The sequence below is a fragment of the Carcharodon carcharias genome, chromosome 25 (genome assembly GCF_017639515.1).
Source record: "Carcharodon carcharias isolate sCarCar2 chromosome 25, sCarCar2.pri, whole genome shotgun sequence".
NCBI classification, from domain to species: Eukaryota; Metazoa; Chordata; class Chondrichthyes; order Lamniformes; family Lamnidae; genus Carcharodon; species Carcharodon carcharias.
In genome coordinates, this window is record NC_054491.1 from 17818162 (window position 1) to 17837225 (window position 19064).

The 19064-nt window shown below is 41.4% G+C and overlaps 1 protein-coding gene across 4 annotated transcripts in view; it reads right to left on the reverse strand.

Moving 5' to 3' along the window:
• Positions 1-19064, reverse strand: part of LOC121269706 (centrosomal protein of 164 kDa-like) — a 208208-nt gene that overhangs the window by 174824 nt on the left and 14320 nt on the right. For all 4 annotated transcript variants that reach the window (XM_041174537.1, XM_041174536.1, XM_041174535.1 and 1 more), the window contains exon 2: positions 4955-5064. In XM_041174537.1, the coding sequence (XP_041030471.1) occupies positions 4955-5036 (82 nt within the window). In that variant the 5' untranslated portion in view covers positions 5037-5064. The remainder of the gene's footprint in view (positions 1-4954; positions 5065-19064) is intronic.

Sequence of the window (19064 nt, forward strand, 5' to 3'; positions counted from 1 at the left end):
AAGACCTTCTTTGTCACAAAGACTGAGCCATCTATTCAGCAGCTTTACCAAGCTTCCCAAAACATCCCTCACCACACCCCTGAATCCACATCTTTCTCTAGTTTCTCTTCCATCTCCCCATGCACTCACCAAGCTCACCGTGGCCATGATACACACCTCCTGTTCTATCAATACTATTTCCAATACACCGCTGATCTCACAGCTAACGTGTAAGCTGTTAGAAAGAAATATTTGCATTTCTATAGAACCTTTCACAAACTCAGGACATTCCAAAGTGCTTTACAGTCAATTAAGTATTTTTGAAATTTAATCATCTTCACAAACTGCTACCACATCCCCAAGCTCACCTTTCTCTCCAAAATCCATGTGTTGTCACCTGCACCTGCAAATTTGAACCTCTCCAATCAGGTGTCCACCACTATCACGGCACTGAAACTGGCTCTAATCCATGTTAAAAATTACATCCTCTCTGACCAGGTTGCACTCACTCTCTTCATCTTTCTCAACTTCTCAACAGCCTTCTCATATAGCTGATCCCACTATCTTCCACCAACATCCCTCCTGCATTGTCCAGCTGAGTTGCTTCAGGTTTTGTGTCCTTGTGGTCTCTCTTTGAAGTTGAAAGATTACTGGGTGCCCTTTATATTGTATTTGTTTTTGTCTCAGTGCATGTGAATAATTACCTATTGTTGTCAGAAATGTTCCTTGACTCAATTGTTGTATGATGTATAGGGGTTGCCAACTCTGGTTCAACCAATCCTTGGATGTTTCACATATGGCCTTGCACTTCCAAATGTCATGCTCAGTCAAATAATGTATTCTCATCTCTATTTTCTTTTTATTAATAACAAATTAAAGCATGTTCAAAGAAATGAAAAAATAAATACCCCTATGATTTTTTTTTCCCAGGTTTCTCAGAGCAATGTTTGGAAGATTACAGGACAATCCTGCAGAGATAGCTAGACTAATCTGTGACAAGCCAAATCTGTAACACAGCAAATTATTTTTCAAATCACTAGGAAGCTGTTTAATACAAACATGGCATCCAATGCAACAATATGCAACAAAAACGAACCATGCCATGTCCCTTGTTGTTTCAAGGCTTGTAATGCATGTGTTATTTTTGGTGTTGCTGCATTATTATTATTATTATTTGTCCAGATACTGTAGCTCCAAAATATAAATCATAATGTTCAAACATCTGGTATTTAATTTGATGAGTGCAATATTTTACATGGATACCTAGTTTTAGTACTCATTCAACACTCTTTACTTTTAGTACAGTAATACGATGTTGTTCCGTGCACAAGAAAGCCATTGATCCACCTAGTCCACTCTTGAAAGCATCCCATCAGATTCTTTACTATGATTCTAGAACTAACAGTCCTGCATTATTTAGGTCTTCTGAAAATAAACTTGCCATAGCTTGTGGTTGAATCCTAGTCCGAATCCAATGCCCAACAGAGGAGCTTTCCTGAATCCAAATTCTCCAAACCATTTAAAATCTTAAAAGACCCTTTACCACAACCACATTCATTTTCTCCAAAAAGTAAAGTTCCAAGGTAGAATCATCTTGGAAGTGTATCCCATCATTTTATTTGCTATATTTGCTGCCTACAAATAGTGAATCATTGGTTTTAAGAATATATCCACAAAAACCCTCACAATTCATTGTTACTTCCAGCCCATAACTATTTTTATATATAATTCACAATCTTTTTTTCCTATGTAATTTATGATTTTAAACTTAACCATGTTGAATTCCATTGCCATCTCCTCAATCACTGACTTAACCTTCCTTGACACTGGAGAACTTCCCTACTCCTCCTTAAATAGTGCCACAGGATCTTTTACATCAACCCAAGCAAGAAGGCAGACTTCATTTTAACATCTCATTCAAAAGACAGCACTTCCCACAATGCGGCACCTCCTTAGTAAAGCACCGAAATGTTGTCCTGGATTATGTGCTTCAGTCTTGAAATAAAGCTGGAATCTACAAACTTCGATCTTAAGAGGTGAGAATGCTACCAAGTGAACCAAACTCACAGATGTTAACTTCTTAAATGTTGACTTTTATCCATCAGCTCAAGATCCCTATTTACTCTTGGTCATGAATCACAAAAGCCAGAGCTTATATTTTCTCATTCCCTCTACCACTCTAATTCATCTATGGTTTAGATTTTACTCTTGTTTAAAAAAAAAAGTGGATGCTGTAAAGTGATAAATTACCTGTTTGTGGAACTGCATTCAGCTGACCATGGCACATTTCAAATCAACTTTTACAACATGCAAAATCAGTAGACCAGTTGCTGACAAGTTACCCACATAAAAACTACAATCTACCATCTTCATCGGTTTATACAGGGACTTGTTCTGAAGGCTCAGAGCAGCAGATTGCTATTTTAAGACCATAACTTAAGAATCATTGGAGCAGCCAGTGATACCTGTCTGGCAGATACCCGTCTGGCAGAATGCCATTTACTTAATTCAGCCTCTTGCTGCTCCACTGGGATTTAAACAATAAATTCGGAATTATATAAAACTGCAAGCCCAGCTGCTTTTTGCTCCAACCTGAATAACCTCATCATGGAAAAAGACTTACAGTATCAGGTGCTTAAGAGGCAACCACTTTGATGCATTTGACAGTCCTTTTTCATGAAAATGCATGGTGGGGACAAAGCGGGTATCCTGGCCAATGCTCCCCCTTCGATCAACATCAAAAGCAGAAAACAATCTGATGCTGACATTTATTAAAAGGTCAACAGTGAGCTGAAATAGTAAGGCAATCCTTCCACTTTATAAATCATCGATGCAACTGTGCTGACAATTCTTTGCACAGTCCTAGTCAACTCAGGAAAAAAAAGAATATTGCAGTTATTTAAAGTAAACAGAAAAGGGTAACCAAAGTATGTGATAAACTGATGAAACAGACCCTCTGGAGGTGACGGTGGAAGCTGTGAAGATGGCTTATTTTAAAATATTTTGGGAATATGGTGGTATTCTATAAAGAAGGCTGTATGTGTGTCCATGATTAATTAAACTGGAGGAACTTTACTAGAGACAGCTTGTCTGTGAGAATTGAGAGATAAAAGGGTAAAGGAGCTAAATGCATGCATTTGTAATGAGAGGCTATGGTGAAGTTGGATTTACAAGTAAATAGGTTGGGTTTTAAAATTTTGTATTAGGAGATAGATAGGGACTTGGCTTTTCAGCTGTTAAATTTCATAGGGGAGGCTAAGGGATTTTTACAACTTACAAAGATTTCATAAATAAATAAGGGAAAGTTATTAAGTTTTATTTGACCCAAAAGTGGAGGCAATAGGAAAACATTAAAGATTTTTATATTATGGAAAAGTTGAATTCAAAGAGTTGCTGAGGACAATAGAATCTTAGATGAAAGGGGAAAAGGATACTTAAGGAATGATGTTGAGCTGAGTTGTGGGGGAGATGTCCTGAGACCAGCTCTGTGGCTGAGAGAAGGTGTGAAATCTGAAACAGCCATCCAGTCAAACCAGAAGTCTTTGCTTCAGAAAGCAGTTTGTTTTCTGAACTTTCTTGGATTCCCACAGCAGGGTGGAAACGTTTGAGGAGTTGTGTGGTATACCTTTACTAAAGCACAGCAGTTTTGCCTTGGGGTATTATTATTTGATTTTAAAAGTTAAAAACCTATGAGGGAGTTGTTGCCAAGTAGCTTACTTGAGTATTCTGACCAAGTGGGCTTTTTGAGGGGGGGTTAGATTGTAAGATTGTTTCAACTGTGTTGAACTGTCAAACTGTTGTAAAGTTTCAACTTTAATCTTGTGTGCTTAAGTTTTTTTTTCTTGTCAATAAATCTTTTAACCCTTAAAATCCTGAAGGTGATACTGAAGTTCTATGCTTCTGGGATCAGTAGCTTTTCTTCCTTGTTTTCAAAATACAAAAAAAGTTATGGTCAGGAAGGCAGGTTTCCCTCTGGGATCCAGCTTGCTCAGCAAATATCAGCTGTGGTCGTAACAAAGCGCACAGCGCTGATTCATTAAAATGCAAGTTAGATAGATTTATTACTGGAAATAATATTTTGGGGTCCAGCAAATGAGTAATTTGTGACATGACATGTTCTAAGTGTAGCATGCTTGGGAGGAATAGGTGACTTTGGATCCGTGGTGCCAAATATTTTCATCCTTTGGGTGTTTTCTTTGCCTCATATAGACTAATTTTTAGACAACTGGTTGTCATGATTAATGAACACTCCATCACTGTTGTATCATGGGACGTCTAGGATGAAAGAAGGAAAACTAGGAAAAACCTGGGGAGACATATTGCTCCGCATTGTGCCAGTTCCTCATGCATAAAGTAGATATCATGCTGACAATTTCTGCAGGGGAATGGTCTGTGCCAAATATGTATGGGCATTTGGGCACTGACTAAATTCATCAGGTCCAATTTTTAGGAGTCACAGACTCACTTCACATGTTAATTAGAAGGCTGTTCAAGGATCCCCCTGCAAAATCTGTTTATGTTGGACAGAACAGGAAATGGTCCATCCCACGCAGGGTTGATCAGCTGCTAATATGGCCACCAGCAAAAGGCAAGTTTTTCTTAAGAAAAGACAGCCTGCTTCTGCAGAGAGGAGATGGTGACTTGCCTGTGCTGGCCAACATTCTTCCTTTCCCACCCCACCCATGATCCTCATTGCCTGCTGCAACTCCATTCTCAGAACTTAACTTCAGGCCAATCCCAGGGAAGCAAGCGGCCCCAACATTTAGCTCGGACATTTAAGGTAATATCTGTGGAGGCACCAGAAGATCATGCCTAAAATGTCAATAAAGTTCAAGCCCCAATTTCCGGCCAGCTTTAGGCCTCCAGTTGATTTGGATATTGCCTGAGCAGTACTCAGTCTATGCCCAATTAGCTATCTGTGGCACTTAAAATCAATTAGCAAACACAGGTACAAAGTAAACCCGAGTTCAAATACCTTGTTCATTCGGGATATAATTCTCATCATAATCCTCTTCTAGGATTAATTGGTCCCCTATTCGCAGTGCAGTTGCTGTCATCTCAGTTTAAAGGTATGACCGTGCTTACCTGAAGAATGGAGAAGTACAAAGTTACACGAATGAAAGCGCAACAGTATTATTAAAGCAAAAGAACTTCAACTTGTTATAATTGCTCAAATGGCTGCTCGGAACCAATACGGTACAGATGCAAGAATCAAGGTCAATAAATTACTCCTCAGAAATAATAGCATTGACAGAGTATCCACCATTTTATTTGATGAAGCAGTCAAGGAAGGAGTCACCTCTAACCTGCTATACTGCTTCATTAACTCCCCAGCACACCCTGACCAAAGATGATCTCAGGTTAGTCACCAATGTTAATGTTGAAGTCGTGCTTCAATAGAATACATGCTTTAAGTTGGTAGCTAAACATAGCAGTCCCCAATTAGGGAAGGGTTAGGGAATCATTTCAAGATATCACTCCGGGTGTCTGGGAGGAACTGGGAGAGTCTGTGACTTTACTTTGCTGTCTTGGAAATAAACCTGTTTTAAAGGTACAGGCCAGCTTCAGACTCATTCTTCCTCAACATACAATTATTGGGATTAACAACCAAGCAGCCTAACCTTAATGTGCAGAACTATATAATCACAGATGATGTTCACTGCACTCACATGGAAGAATTGCAAAATATCTATGATGTTATATTCCATATGAACCCAAGAGTGTGAATATTTTGCACAATACAAAAAAGTAAAAATAAGAGTTGCACCTTCAGCACTCCTTCTAGAAGTTGAAACCATTATAATGAATTGTAATTAGAAGCAGTTGCATTTACATCGTGCATTTCCCAACCTCGAAATAAAACAAAACCCTACCCTGAATGAAACACAACCAATTAAGTGCTTTTGAAGTATAATCGCTGTTGTAACGTAAGGAAATACAGCAATAAATTTGCATCACAAACAGCAACAAGTTAAATAACCAGATAATCTAATTTAGTGATGTTGACCAAGTCACCAAGTGAACTCCTCTGCTCATCTTCCAATCAGCAACAAACCTGCAACCTGCCTAGTCTGTATGGTGAGCTTCTCACTGCCTTAACCAATTAAGCAATTAAAGGAGCTCTAATCATTTAATTTTTAAAAATGAGTTCAATGAGGGAATTCGCTCATTAACAGGCTCCACATGGAATGTTTCATGCACAGAAACAGTACAACAGTACCGCAGAATCAAATTCATTACCTCAAAATTAAAAGACCAGCATAATTCACCTATGACAAAGCCATAAATCATGATCGCTTGGAAGATATGGTCAATTTAACAAGTTTTAATGAAACAAAGCACACAAATTCCTTTGCAGGAAAACAAGGGAAGAACAAAAGGACGAGTAAAAGCTTCCACACAGACACGTCCGTGCTGCTCCTGCTGTCAAAGCCAGGTCGACACAAACAATAGGATTAGTTAGGTTACATGGATTGTGTATCTAGCTGTTTCATGCACCACTTTAATGCAGATCTCAGAGTTCTTCAGAATATCTGTTAGCCTGTATGTAGGTTCAGTCACGGATGTTGGAAGCTACAGACGTTTATGAAGATTTCATGTAGAAGCAAGATGTCACTACCAAATTCGTGTAGAATATGAATGCAATCTAGCAAAAAACATAAAAACGGACTGTAAAAGCTTCTGAAGGTATGTAAAAAGGAAGCGTTTGACTAAGACAAATGTGGGTCCATTACAGACAGAGTCAGGTGGATTCATAATGGGAAATAAGAGAAATGGCAGAGAAGCTAAATGATTACTTTGTGTCTGTTTTCACTGAGGAAGATACAGGAAATCTCCCAGATTTAGAGATCCAAGGGACTAGGGAGAATGAAGAGTTGAAGGAAATTATTATAAGTAAGAAGGTTGTATTGGAGAAATTAATGGGACTGAAAGTTGATAAGTACCCGGGACCTGATATTCTGCATCTCAGAGTGTTGCAAGAGGTTACTACAGAGATAAGTAACATTGAGCATTGGTGATCAGTTTCCAAAATTCTACAGATTCTGGAATGGTTCCTGAAGATTGCAAGATAGCAATTGTCATCCCACTATTTAAGAAGGGAAGGAGAGAGAAAACAGGGAGCTACAGACCTGTTAGTCTTACATCAGTAGTAGAGAAAATGCTATTATAAAGGGTGTGGTAAATGGATACTTGGATAATCATGATCCAATTGGGCATAGTCAGCATGGATTTGCAAAAGGGAAATCTGTTTGGTGAACTTGCTGGAGTTTTTTTGAGGATGTTACTAAGAAAATTGAGAAAGGAGAGTTGATGGACGTGGTATACTTGGGTCGTCAGAATAGGCTTTTGATAAGTCCCCCACAGGAGGTTGATTAGCAAAATAAAAGCACGGGGACAAGTGGCAATATACTGGCATGGATTAAGGGGGAAGCCAGTTAGGACTGAGATGAGGAGAAATTTCTTTACAGAGAGGTTGTGAATCTTTCGAATTCTCTACCCCAGAGGGCCGTGGAAGCTCAGTCATTGTGCATGTTTAAAATAGAGGTTGACAGATTTCTGATTAACAATAACATAAAGGGTTATGGGAATACTGTGGGTAAAAGACAATAAGTGTTCAATCAGCCATGATTATATTGAATTGACAGGCTGAATGGCCCTCTCCTGTTCCTATTTCAAAACGTTGCACATTAAGAAAAATTGCCAGCCAAGCCTTAAAATTACAACAGGTGATCTGAACACATTTTTAGGAGTTGCATTCGTCCTAAAAGCTGCGGAGCTCCATCCATAGTGAAACATCCATTAGGAATTCCAATAAAAGAGAAACTAATTTTGTTTTGTACCTCCATCAGAAGCTTAGAACAAGTTTAAAATGCAATCTGACGACAGCACTTATAGAAAATGGTGCGTTAAATAAGGTAACTTATTCTCTTAGCAACCACATTACCACCAAGAAACAAAAAAATGGTGCTCATGAAAATTGCAGTCCAAACAATAATGCATTTAGTTTAAAAAGGCAAAATTCAGCACTGGCTGATGCAGGGGGTTTGAATGAAATTCCTTTCCATTCAGTAGTTTGGATTAAAATGCAGCCTGAACTAATCAGATGAACATCTCCTCACTGTCACTGGTAAACGTTTCCCATAAACAGCCAATTTCAACCCAGATTCACGTTGCATCTTGGGTTTGGACTCCAACATCGGAGTCAGGTTGGTTTTGCAGGGGTCGGTGGGGGGGGGGGGGGCACCCCGCACTGTGTTGAGCAATCATCTAACAGTGATTTTCCCTGAATTAGTCATTTAGTGTCCAGAGGATATATTCACAGTCCAAATAAAGAGGCCCTCCTGCACAGAAGGAGCTGCAGCTTGTTATCACAGGGAAGGGAGAGACAGAGAGGGCACCTCCACCTTGAGGTGCTCTCTCAGCAAATGGCCACAGCTATCCGGTTGCCATTGTGGAGTGGCTTGCAGCTGCAGTTGCGGCTGGGGAGGCAAGAAGCCTGCAAGGTGTGCTGGCCCTCCCGTCTGTTGCCAGAAGGCTGCCTCCAGGTAACATTTTTGAGTACAAGCCAAATAAACTAAATTAACAAATCAAGGGACAAATTAAAAGGCAGCCCCTTAAAGGGAAACTGCAAAAACAAAAGACAAAACTTAAAGAACTTACAAACATTAGATCAAAATGTGATCAAAGGGGTCGATAAAGCACTCCAGTCCCTGCGGTGTCCACCAAGGCCTCGACGGTATCAGCGGACACCACGTGCCCCCTCTCCAGGGACACCCAGCCGCGAACATAGCTGCAGAAAAGGGGCAGACAGTCAGACAGAGGGATGACCCCCTCGATCGCCCATTGCCTGAACCTGTTAATGACCAACATGGCCAGGCCCAGCAGCAAGAGCACAAGGAGGTTCTCCTCCCTCCCCGGCCCCCCCAATCCGCACCGGGTGCCCGCAGATCAGGAGCGTGGGCTGCATTGTTCTTGACACTGAGGGGAGCCCATGGGCCAACTGAAAATTTCCAGTCAGCTTCCGATAATTGGTCTTAACTGGTCTTCAAATTAGCTTAATTTGCTACCCGCGTTTTGTGGGTAGGTAGCTCTTCCACCCAAATCGTGCCTCCAGAAAAATAGCCCGTGGGCAGGTTGGTGCCAGCAAACCAGGATGCCAGCCGGCAGCATGAAAATACACACTTGCCCACCTCCTTATCAGGGCAAAAATTCAGGAAGGTTTCAGGAATAAATGGTGCTTTAAGTTAAAGTGCCACAATGGTGCAGCAGAGGGTGCTGTTGTGAGCTTGGGGCAAGGTACAAGGAGCTTTACTCTGTATCCCTATTGGCATGGTTGATGTAGGTATCAATAGCGTTCCCATGACAGCACTGAAATTGTTAACCTCAAGGAGCATAAAAATTCACCAGAAAAGCAAGAATCACAAACTGCCTGAAGGACTTATTTTTCTAATAATTTACAAAACCACACACTGTCATTATCACTACACACAGCTTTCTTTTACTGGTGGTAATTCCATCAGTTTTTAAACAAGCAGTTTTAAATTTAGCCAAGATTGATCATTTTAGGTTATACATAAGGTGGAAATTAGGAATCTCATCCAATATGATAACTGAAATACAAAATTAACAATTCCAGGTCAATTACAATTGAAAATGCAGTTGTCTGCTTGGCTGAACTTTATACCTTAGCTTTGAAGACAGCACAGTATAAAAATGACTTAATCTGGCATAGACGTTTGCCAGCGGCATGGCAGTTTTCAACATCCAGAAGTATGCAATTCCTTGTGCAAATACTCTACATAGGATCATTTACTGAAAACTATTTTAAAAATAATACACGGGAAACATTTCCAAGTACGTGAATCAAGTATGGTCCTCTAGACAGAAGATAGACCAGCTCTGAACATAAGAATAGAAAGCAAAATACTGCAGATGCGAGAAATATTAAACAAAATTAAACACTGGACATACCCAGCAGGGCAGAAAGCATGTACAGAGGGAACACAAAGTATGTTACAGACTCTTTTTCAGAACAGGTTCTAAACAAAGTGTTTTTGATCCAGTCCCACTCCAGGGACTGGGGCACAACACCTAGGCTGAGACTCCGGTGCAATATTGAGGGAGTGCTGCATCATCAGAGGTACTAACTTTCAGAAGAGACACTAAACTACGGCCTTCTTTTTCCTCTCAAATGGACTTATAAGATCCTGAAAGGCAGAGTATTCAAAGAGTTGTAAAGGGTGCAGTATCTTAACCAAGCTTAGAGTGCACAGAGCAAAGAAGGCAGGGCAATGTCAATGGATGGAAAACCTCAGGGGAGATGGGGAGATTTTTTTTGAAGTAACATGTTGTCTTGATCTAGAGTACACTGTCTGAAAAGGGGAATGGAAGCAGATTCAGTAGTAACTTTCAAGGGGTAAATTATATACATGTTTGAAAAGAGAAACAAGTGCAGGGCAATGAAGTAAGAGTGGGAGATTATGACTAATTAGATAACTCTTTGAAAGAGACAGTACATGCATGCTGGGGAAAATGGCCTCCTTCTGTGCTGTTTGATTCTATGTGCTCTGGCACTATTTTGAAGACAAACAGGGAAGTCTTTGCCTACATGTATCCCTCGAACAACATCCTTGAAAAGCAGATAATTTGGTCATTATCTCATTGCTGTTTGTGGGACACTGCTGTGTGCAAATTAGCTGCCACACTTTCTGCATTATAGCAGTAATTACACTTCAAAAGTACTTAATTGGCTGTATAGTGCTTTGGGACATCCTGAGGTTATGAAAAACACCAAACAAATGGAAGTCTTTTGGCAAAGCTTCCTGGTGGTGCAGCACATTTTTCTGACCACATGGGGGTGTCAAATCACAACGTGGTTTCTGGATGGACAGCTATCCTGAATCAGTCTTTTTACCGTTTAAAACAGCGAGAGCTGTTAGGGCATCAGGGGAAGAATTTTCCCCCCATCGGGGAGGAAGTGCAGGAGCGGGCGCAGGCAGGCGCACCTCCATTTTACGTGGGTGGGCCACTCCCTGTGCTGGTTTGGCGGGGGGGGGTGGGGGGGGGGGTGGGGGGGGGGGGAAGGGGCAGGGCGGTTCCACAGCTGAGTGTGCGCTCTTTCGTGCATGTGTGTGAAAGAACAAACTGATCTCCCTGAGGCTAAGGGCTGCCTCAGGGAGATCGACTCCAAATGTAAAAATGGTAAAGGTACAAAAACAAAATTTCCCTGACATGTCTCCACACACCCCATGTGACATTGTCACATGAGTTGGGACATGTCCACCACTTTAAATCGAACATTTATTAAATTTTTTAAAACCCTCATGAAACCTCATCCCGCCCATGCATGAGGTTTCATGCTTTTTTTTGAAGCCCGCCAGGGTTCCTGGCCTGCCCACCAACCTTAAGGTTGGATAGGAAGGTCCATTAATGAAGTTAATGACTTTGTCAATGGCTTCAACAGGCCGTTGTCAGGTTGGCAGGCGCACAGCTGATTTGGCCTTGCCCCCGCCGACCTGAAAACTGAGATGACGCGGGGTGACATTGGGAGTTCTGCCCGGCGTCATACCGCGTCGGCGAGTGGGCCCTGCCCCCTGCTCCCCGACCTAAAGATCATGTCCCAGGAGTTCAGCTAGCCAGCTGTGTCCAATCTGAGTTCAGAAAAGAAAATCAAAAATCACAGAGAAACAGTTAAGTGATTGTTGGTGAGCATTTTGCTCACATTGCTTTCAAAACTAGTGCAATTTATTAGTAATTTTAAGGTTTTATTAGTATTAGTAAGCTTTATTTCCACTAGTAAAGTTTATTGGGAATAGTAGGGTTTATTAATTACATATAATTAATAAGATGGCAGGACAGGCAATGTGTTGCAACTGCAGAATGTGGGAGGTCCTGGAACACCAGTGTGATCCAGGGCAAACACATTTGTAACTAAGTGTCTGAGGCTTGAAGAGCTTTGGCTGAGAGTCGTTGAGCTGCAGCAGGGCTGCAAACGCTACGATGCATCAGGGAGGGGGAAGGTTACCTGGACGCTTTGTTGCAGGAGGCAGTTACATCCCTTAAGATGGGGTCTTCTGATTGGTCAGTGGTCAGGGACAGCAGGGTGTGACTGTAAGTGAGGCAGCAATGGGGATCAAGAAGGTAAAAGCCCTTGCAATTAGTTTGAGGTTTTTGCAACCTGTATGGAAGAAAGTGGTGGCTGCAGGCTGGATGAGAAAACTGACCATGGAACTTTGGTACAGGAAGCCATTCAAGTGGGCGATGTTATTGAGGAATGTGATGGTAGTAGGGGACAGTGTAGTCAGGGGGATAGACACAGTTCTCTGTAGCCGAGAACGAGAGTTCAGCTGGCTGTGATGCCTGCCTGGTGCCAGAGTTTGGGACATCTGATCTGGGCAGGAAAGGAACTTACATTTGGTACCACGTAGGTACCAAAGCCATAGATAGAACTAGGAGAGGGGTTCTTCTGAGGGATTATGAGCAACTGAGGGCTAAGTTAAAAAGCAGTACCTCAAAGGTAATAACCTCTGGATTACTACCTGAGCCACGAACAAATTCGCAAAGGGTAAATAAGATTATAAATGTGTAGCTCAAAGATTAGTATGGGAGAAATGGATTACGATTCATGGGGCACTGGCACCAGTACTGTGGAAAGTGGGAGCTGTATCATTGGGATGGTCTTCACCTGAACCCTGCTGGGAACAGTGTTCTGGCGAATTGTATAACTAGTGGAGTAGAGAAGGCTTTAAACTAATTAGTGGGGGCGCGGGATCAAGTTTGGGAAGATGTGATAAATTAAGTAGGGAAGACAAGGCAAGAAAGCAAAGTAGCAATAAGGGAAATGATGATCAGAGTGTGGCAGAAAGGGACAGAATGTACATATCCAAGACTGTACCAGCAGATTAAGCTAAAGTTTACAGAAATAGTAAAAAGACATAACTAAAGGCTCTGCATTTGAATGCATATCATTCACAACAAAACAGATGAATTGACAGTGCAAATAGAAATAAATGCATATGATCTGATAGCCAATTCAGAGGCATGGCTGCAGGATGACAAAAACTGAGACCTGAATATTTAAGAGTACATGACATTTAGGAAGGACAGGAAGGTAAGAAAAGGTGAATGGGTAGCTCTGTTAATTAAGGATGACATTGGTACAATGGAGAGGGTTGACCTTAGTTCTGAAGGTCAAAGTGTAGAATCGGTTTGGATAGAGATGAGAACTAGTGAAAACAAGAAGTCACTTGTGGAATAATTTACAGACCCCTTAACAGTAACCAAACTGTAGGACAGGGTAGGAAGAAATAATGAGGGCTTGAGAGAAAGGTATAGTGATAATCATGAGTGGTTTTAATCTACATATGGATTGGACAAATCAGATGAGCTTATAGATTGTTTTGGGGACAGTTTCTTAGAGCAGCACGTCCTAGAGTCAACCAGAGAGCATGCTATACTAGATCTGTAATATATGAGACAGGATTAATTAATGACCTTGTAGTGAAGGCACCCCTAGATGTCAGTGATCATATTATGATTGAGTTTCACATTCAGTTCGAGGGAGAGAAGAGTGCATCTAAGACTAGTATTTTAAGTTTAATTAAGGTCAATTATGAAGACATGAAGACAGAGCTGGCTAAAGTGAACTTGGAAATTAGGTTAAGGTCAGTGGAGATGCAGTTGCAGATATTTAAGGAGATATTTCAGAATACTCAAAAAAGATACATTCCAGTGAGAAAGAAAAACTCCAAGGGAAGGACGCACCATCCGTGGCTAACTAAGTAAGTTAAAGATAGTATCAAATTGAAACAAAAAGCATATCATTCTTCAAAGAACAGTGGCATGTCAGCAGATTGGACAGAATATAAAGAACAGCAAAGAATGACTAAATTATTAATAAGGAGGGAGAAATTAGAGCACAAGAAAAAGCTAGCTAGAAGTATAAAAACAGATATTAAGAATTTCTATAGCTATTTAAAAAGGAAAACTGTAAGTAAAATGAGTGTTGGCCTCTGGAGTGAGTCTGGGTAATTAATAATGGTAAATATAGAAATGGTGAATAAATTGAATAGATATTTTACATCTGTCTTCAGTGTAGAATATACAAATAATATCCCAGATATAGTTATGAATCAGGAGGTGAAAGGGAGAAACTTAAAACAATTACAATCACCAGGGAAAGGATACTGGGAAAATTATTAGAACTAAAAGTTGACAAGTTTCTTGGTCCTGATGGACTTCATCCTCGGGTCTTAAAAGACGTGGCTGCTGAGATAGTAGGTGCATTGGTTTTAATTTTCCAAAATTCCCTAGATTTTGAAATGATCCCATTAGCTTGGAAAGTAGCAAATGTGACTCCTCTTTCAAGAAAGGAGACAGAAAGCAGGAAATTACATGCCAGTTAGCTTAACATCTGTCATAGAGAAAATGCTGAGGAGGTTATAGCGGGCGCTTAGAAAATCTCAATGTAATCAGACAGAGCCAACATAGCTTAGTGAAAGGGAAATCATGTTTGACTAATTTACTGGAGTTCTTCGAGGAAGTAACAAGCAATGTGGATAAAGGGGAACCTGTGGATGTGGTGTACTTAGATTTCCAAAAGGCATTTGATAGTTTGCGTAGTAACCTTTGATGTTGCACCCTAAGAGCTCATGGTGTAGGGGATAACATATTAGCATGGATAGAGGATTGGTTAGCTAACAATAAACAGAGAGTCATGATAAATGGGGCATTTTCGGGTTGGCAAGATGTGACAAGCAGAGTGCCACAGGAATCAATGCTGGGCCTCAACTACTTACAATTTATATCAATGACTTGGAGGAAGGGACTGAATGTAAGGTTGCTAAATTTGCTGATGATCTAAATTTAGATAGGAGAGTAAGTTGTTAAGAGGATATAGGGAGTCTGTAAAAGGATATAGATAGGTTAAGTCAGTGAGCAAAAATTTGCAAGATGGAATATAATGTGGGAAAATGTGAACTTGTCCAGTTTGGCAGGCAAAGCAGAAAAGCAGCATATTATTTAAATGAAAATTGTAGAACTCTGAGGTATAGAGGGATCTGGGTCTCCTGGCATATGGATCACAAAAAGTTAGTACACAAGTATAGCAAGGGATTAGGAAGGCAAATAGAATGGAATATAAAAGGGATAGTTTGCTATAGTTCTACAGGCCATAATCTGGACCAGACCATATCTGTGTACAGTTTTGGTCTCCTTATTTAAGAAAGGATATAAATGTGTCAGAAGCAGTTCAGAAGGCTCATTCGACTAGTGCTTGCGATGGGGGGGGGGGGTTATCTTATGAAGAAAGGTTGGACAGGCTGGGCCTGTATCCATTGGAGCTGACATTGGAGTCTGGAGTCACATGTAGGCCAGACCAGGTAAGGACAGCAGATTTCTTTCCCTAAAGGACATTAATGAACCAGATGGGTTTTTACAACAACTGGCAATGGTTTCATGGTGATCACCAGACTTTTAATTCCAGGTTTTTACTGAATTCAAATTTCCCCAGAGCATCAACCTTGGTCTCTGGAATACTAGTCCAATGACAATACCACTATGCCACTAGAAAACAACGTTTAAAAATACAGGGTTTAAAAAGACAGATGAGGAGATTTTTTTTTCTCTCAGAGGGTTGTGAGTCTTTGGAACTCTGCCCCAGACAGGGGTGGAGACAGGGTCATTGAATGTTTTTAAGACAGAGGTAGATGGATTTTTGACGAACAAGGGAGTCAAGCTTATTGGTGCAGGCAGAAATGTGGAGTTGGGGCCACAATATGATCGGCCATGATCTTGTCGAATGGTAGAGCAGGCTTCAGGGCCCAAATAGCCCACTCCTGCTCATAACTCATAGGTTCATACGTACTGGTTCAGGCAGGACAAAGATACCAATTTACTCTAATTTACAGTTAACTGTTCCAAGTATAACAAACAGATCATTAGCTGCCCAGCTTGGTTAGTAACGTTGCCTGCCATGTTTAAATATGGGTGAAATCATGTGAACAGATGGGAAAAAGGTGAGAAAAACACTGCCTCAGTGCTTAAGATATCTATTGGACAGGCGTTTTTGATGTAGGTATCAATAGCGTTCTAATGAGAGCACTGGAATGGTTAACATCAAGGAGCATAAAAATTCAACAGAAAAGCAAGAATCGTTAACTGCCTGACCACCTTCCCAAATCAGGCCTAACGGTAAATTTCAGGAGAGGGGCCCGGAAGCAAAAAAAAAACCGACAGCCAGCTAAAACTCAGAATATCCTCCCTGATTCCATAAGGCAATCGAGCAAGAAATCACAGTCACCCTGGATCACATCTCGACTTCTTTGCTGATGGTGAAATTCATTTAACATCTTGTAACTTTAATAACTAATGTCTCCACAATAACAAGTTACTGGAGTATAGGGAAAAATATTCATTTGAAAGGAAGATATTAATTTTTGGTGTCTAGTATATGTTTTCAAACTTTCTTCACACCACTATCAAAAATTGGAACGTCTGACAATCCTATCTGTATCTGCATTAGATCTCACGTGCTCAGCAAGTATTGATGCTGAATAAAAGATAATTACAATTTTGCTGTGAGTGTATTGCAGTTAGGTCTGCGGAGCCAACTGTGCTGTTCTCCTGTATTTAATGTGTGTAAGCAGCAGACCTACGGGCACTTTGCATTAAAAGTGGCTGACATTTTGTCCAGTACTCATATGCAGCATATAGTAACACCATATCACAGCATCATATCACAGCAGTGTGTGTGTTTGCACATATGTGCACGCACATGCACATACATTACACTCTCACATCAACTCTCGAGCACTTTACTGTCACTGAAAAACTACATTTACTGTGTCCCGTTCCCCCTCCCCCCATAGCCAGGAGGTCAGCTGCAGTCAGAAAGGCCTTGTGAAGAATGGACCTTCTTGGCCACTGATCTGGAAATGTCTGAAATTTATTCTGTTATGAGAGCTTGCTGCATGAAAATGGTGGTGTGGATTTCCACAGCTAAAGATTAATATTAAAATTGTCACATTCTTAAATTCTAAAGAATATGTTGTGTACTTCAGTGGAGACAGCTGTATGTACAGCGAAGCTGTGATGAGTCGAAATCAGATGACACAAAATTCCTGTTATGTCGAAGTCATCAACAATTCCCGCTGGCAGAATAGCAAATCCCATAGAACGATGCCCGTGATAAGCCAAAATTCCGCACTGCTAACTCCAATTTGCCGAACTTGTCTACGCTTGTCATATGACAGCACTGACCAATAGAGTAGAGTTAGACCAAACAGGAGCATGGAATCATGGAACCCGAGGAGGTCGATGAGCCTTAACAGTCCAAAGAATGCCCACCTGCTCACCCCTACTGTATCACTAGCTGATGCCACAAAGGCTGTAGAGATGCTCCAGGATTTCACACTGCAGAATGAAAGCACCAAAAACATGTGTGACTGCATTGAAGACATGGCGGTCTATATCACCAAGTCCAAAGGCAGCACGTTAAGCAGCGAAAGATAATGGAGCTTACCAAAGCTAACTCCTGACATTTTTAAATGCAAGCCTCCAGCCTTTCACAAGGCCGAACCATTGTAAGGTGTGAACAACTTGAATAAAGACCTTTTTCCACATATTTACTGCTTAACTGTGTTTTCAATTGGAATTGGAATCTGGTGTTTTTGACATAAACTCTGTTTGTAAGCATATCAGGTTACATGGAGATGCAATCAGGAAAGTGGCCTCCGTGGCTATCATGCAGCTCTGCTTAACACAAATTTGTGGCCAGATTCCAAAATTCGATTCATCAGAATTTTACTGTAAATGCAAGGGATACATAAATACAAAGAAACACATTTACAAAAACAAGGGCAAGATTACAAAAGTAATAAGGCTACAGCTTGATCATCAAGCCATTGTTTCCAAGACTGTCAAAGACGGCATCTCCTCTGGAGATCTTCTCTCCACAGCTTCCAACCTCAGTCTCCCAACCTCAGACAGGCCGCTTCTACCTTCTCCCCAAAATTCACAAACAGGGCTGTCCCAGTAGACCAATCGTGTCAGCCTGTTCCTGTCCCACGGAACCCATTTCTTCCCATCTTGACTCCGTTCTCTCTCCCCTTGTCCAGTCTCTTCCCAACTACATCCACAATTCCTCTGATGCCCTGCATCATATCAACAATTTCCAATTCCCTAGCCCCAACCACCTCCTCTTCACCATGGATGTCCATTCCCTCTACATCTCCATCCCCCACCAGGATAGTCTGAGGACTATCTGTTTCTTTCTTGAACAGAAGCCTGAACAATCCCCATTAACCACCACTCTCCTCCGCCTGGCTGAACTTGTTCTCTCATTGAACAATTTCTCCTTAAACTCCTCCAAATAAAAGGCGTGGCTACCCGTATGGGCCCCAGTTATGCCTGTCCTTTTATGGGATATGTGGAACATTCCTTATTCCAGTCCTACTCAGGCCCCTTCCCACAATTCTTTCTCCGGTTCCTCAATGACTGTTTTGGTGCCATTTCATGCTCTTGTCTGGACCTGGAAATTTTTTTATTAATTTTGCTTCCAATTTCCAACCCTCCATCACTTTCACATGGTCCAGCACTGACACTTCCCTTCCCTTCCTTGGTCCCTCTGTCTCAATTTCTGGTGATAGGCTGTCCATCAATATTCATTACAAACCCACCAGCTCCAACAGCTGCCTCGACTACAACTCCTCACACTCTGCTTCCGCAAGGATTCCATCCCATTCTCTCAGTTCCTTCACCACCGTCGCAACTGTTCCAACGATGTTACTTTCCAAAACAGTGCTTCTGACATGTCTCCCTTCTTCCTTAACCGAGGTTTCCCGCCCTTGGTGGTTGACAGGGCCCTCAACCATGTCCAACCCATCTCCCGCGCCTCTGCCTTCACACCTTCCACTCCCTCCCAGAACCATGATAGGGTTCCCCTTGTCCTCACTTTTCACCCCACCAACCTCTACATTCAAAGGGTCATCCTCCACCATTTCCGCCAACTCCAGCATGATGCCACCATCAAACACATCTTCCTTTCACTCCTCCCTGTCGGCATTGTGTAGGGATGATTCTCTACA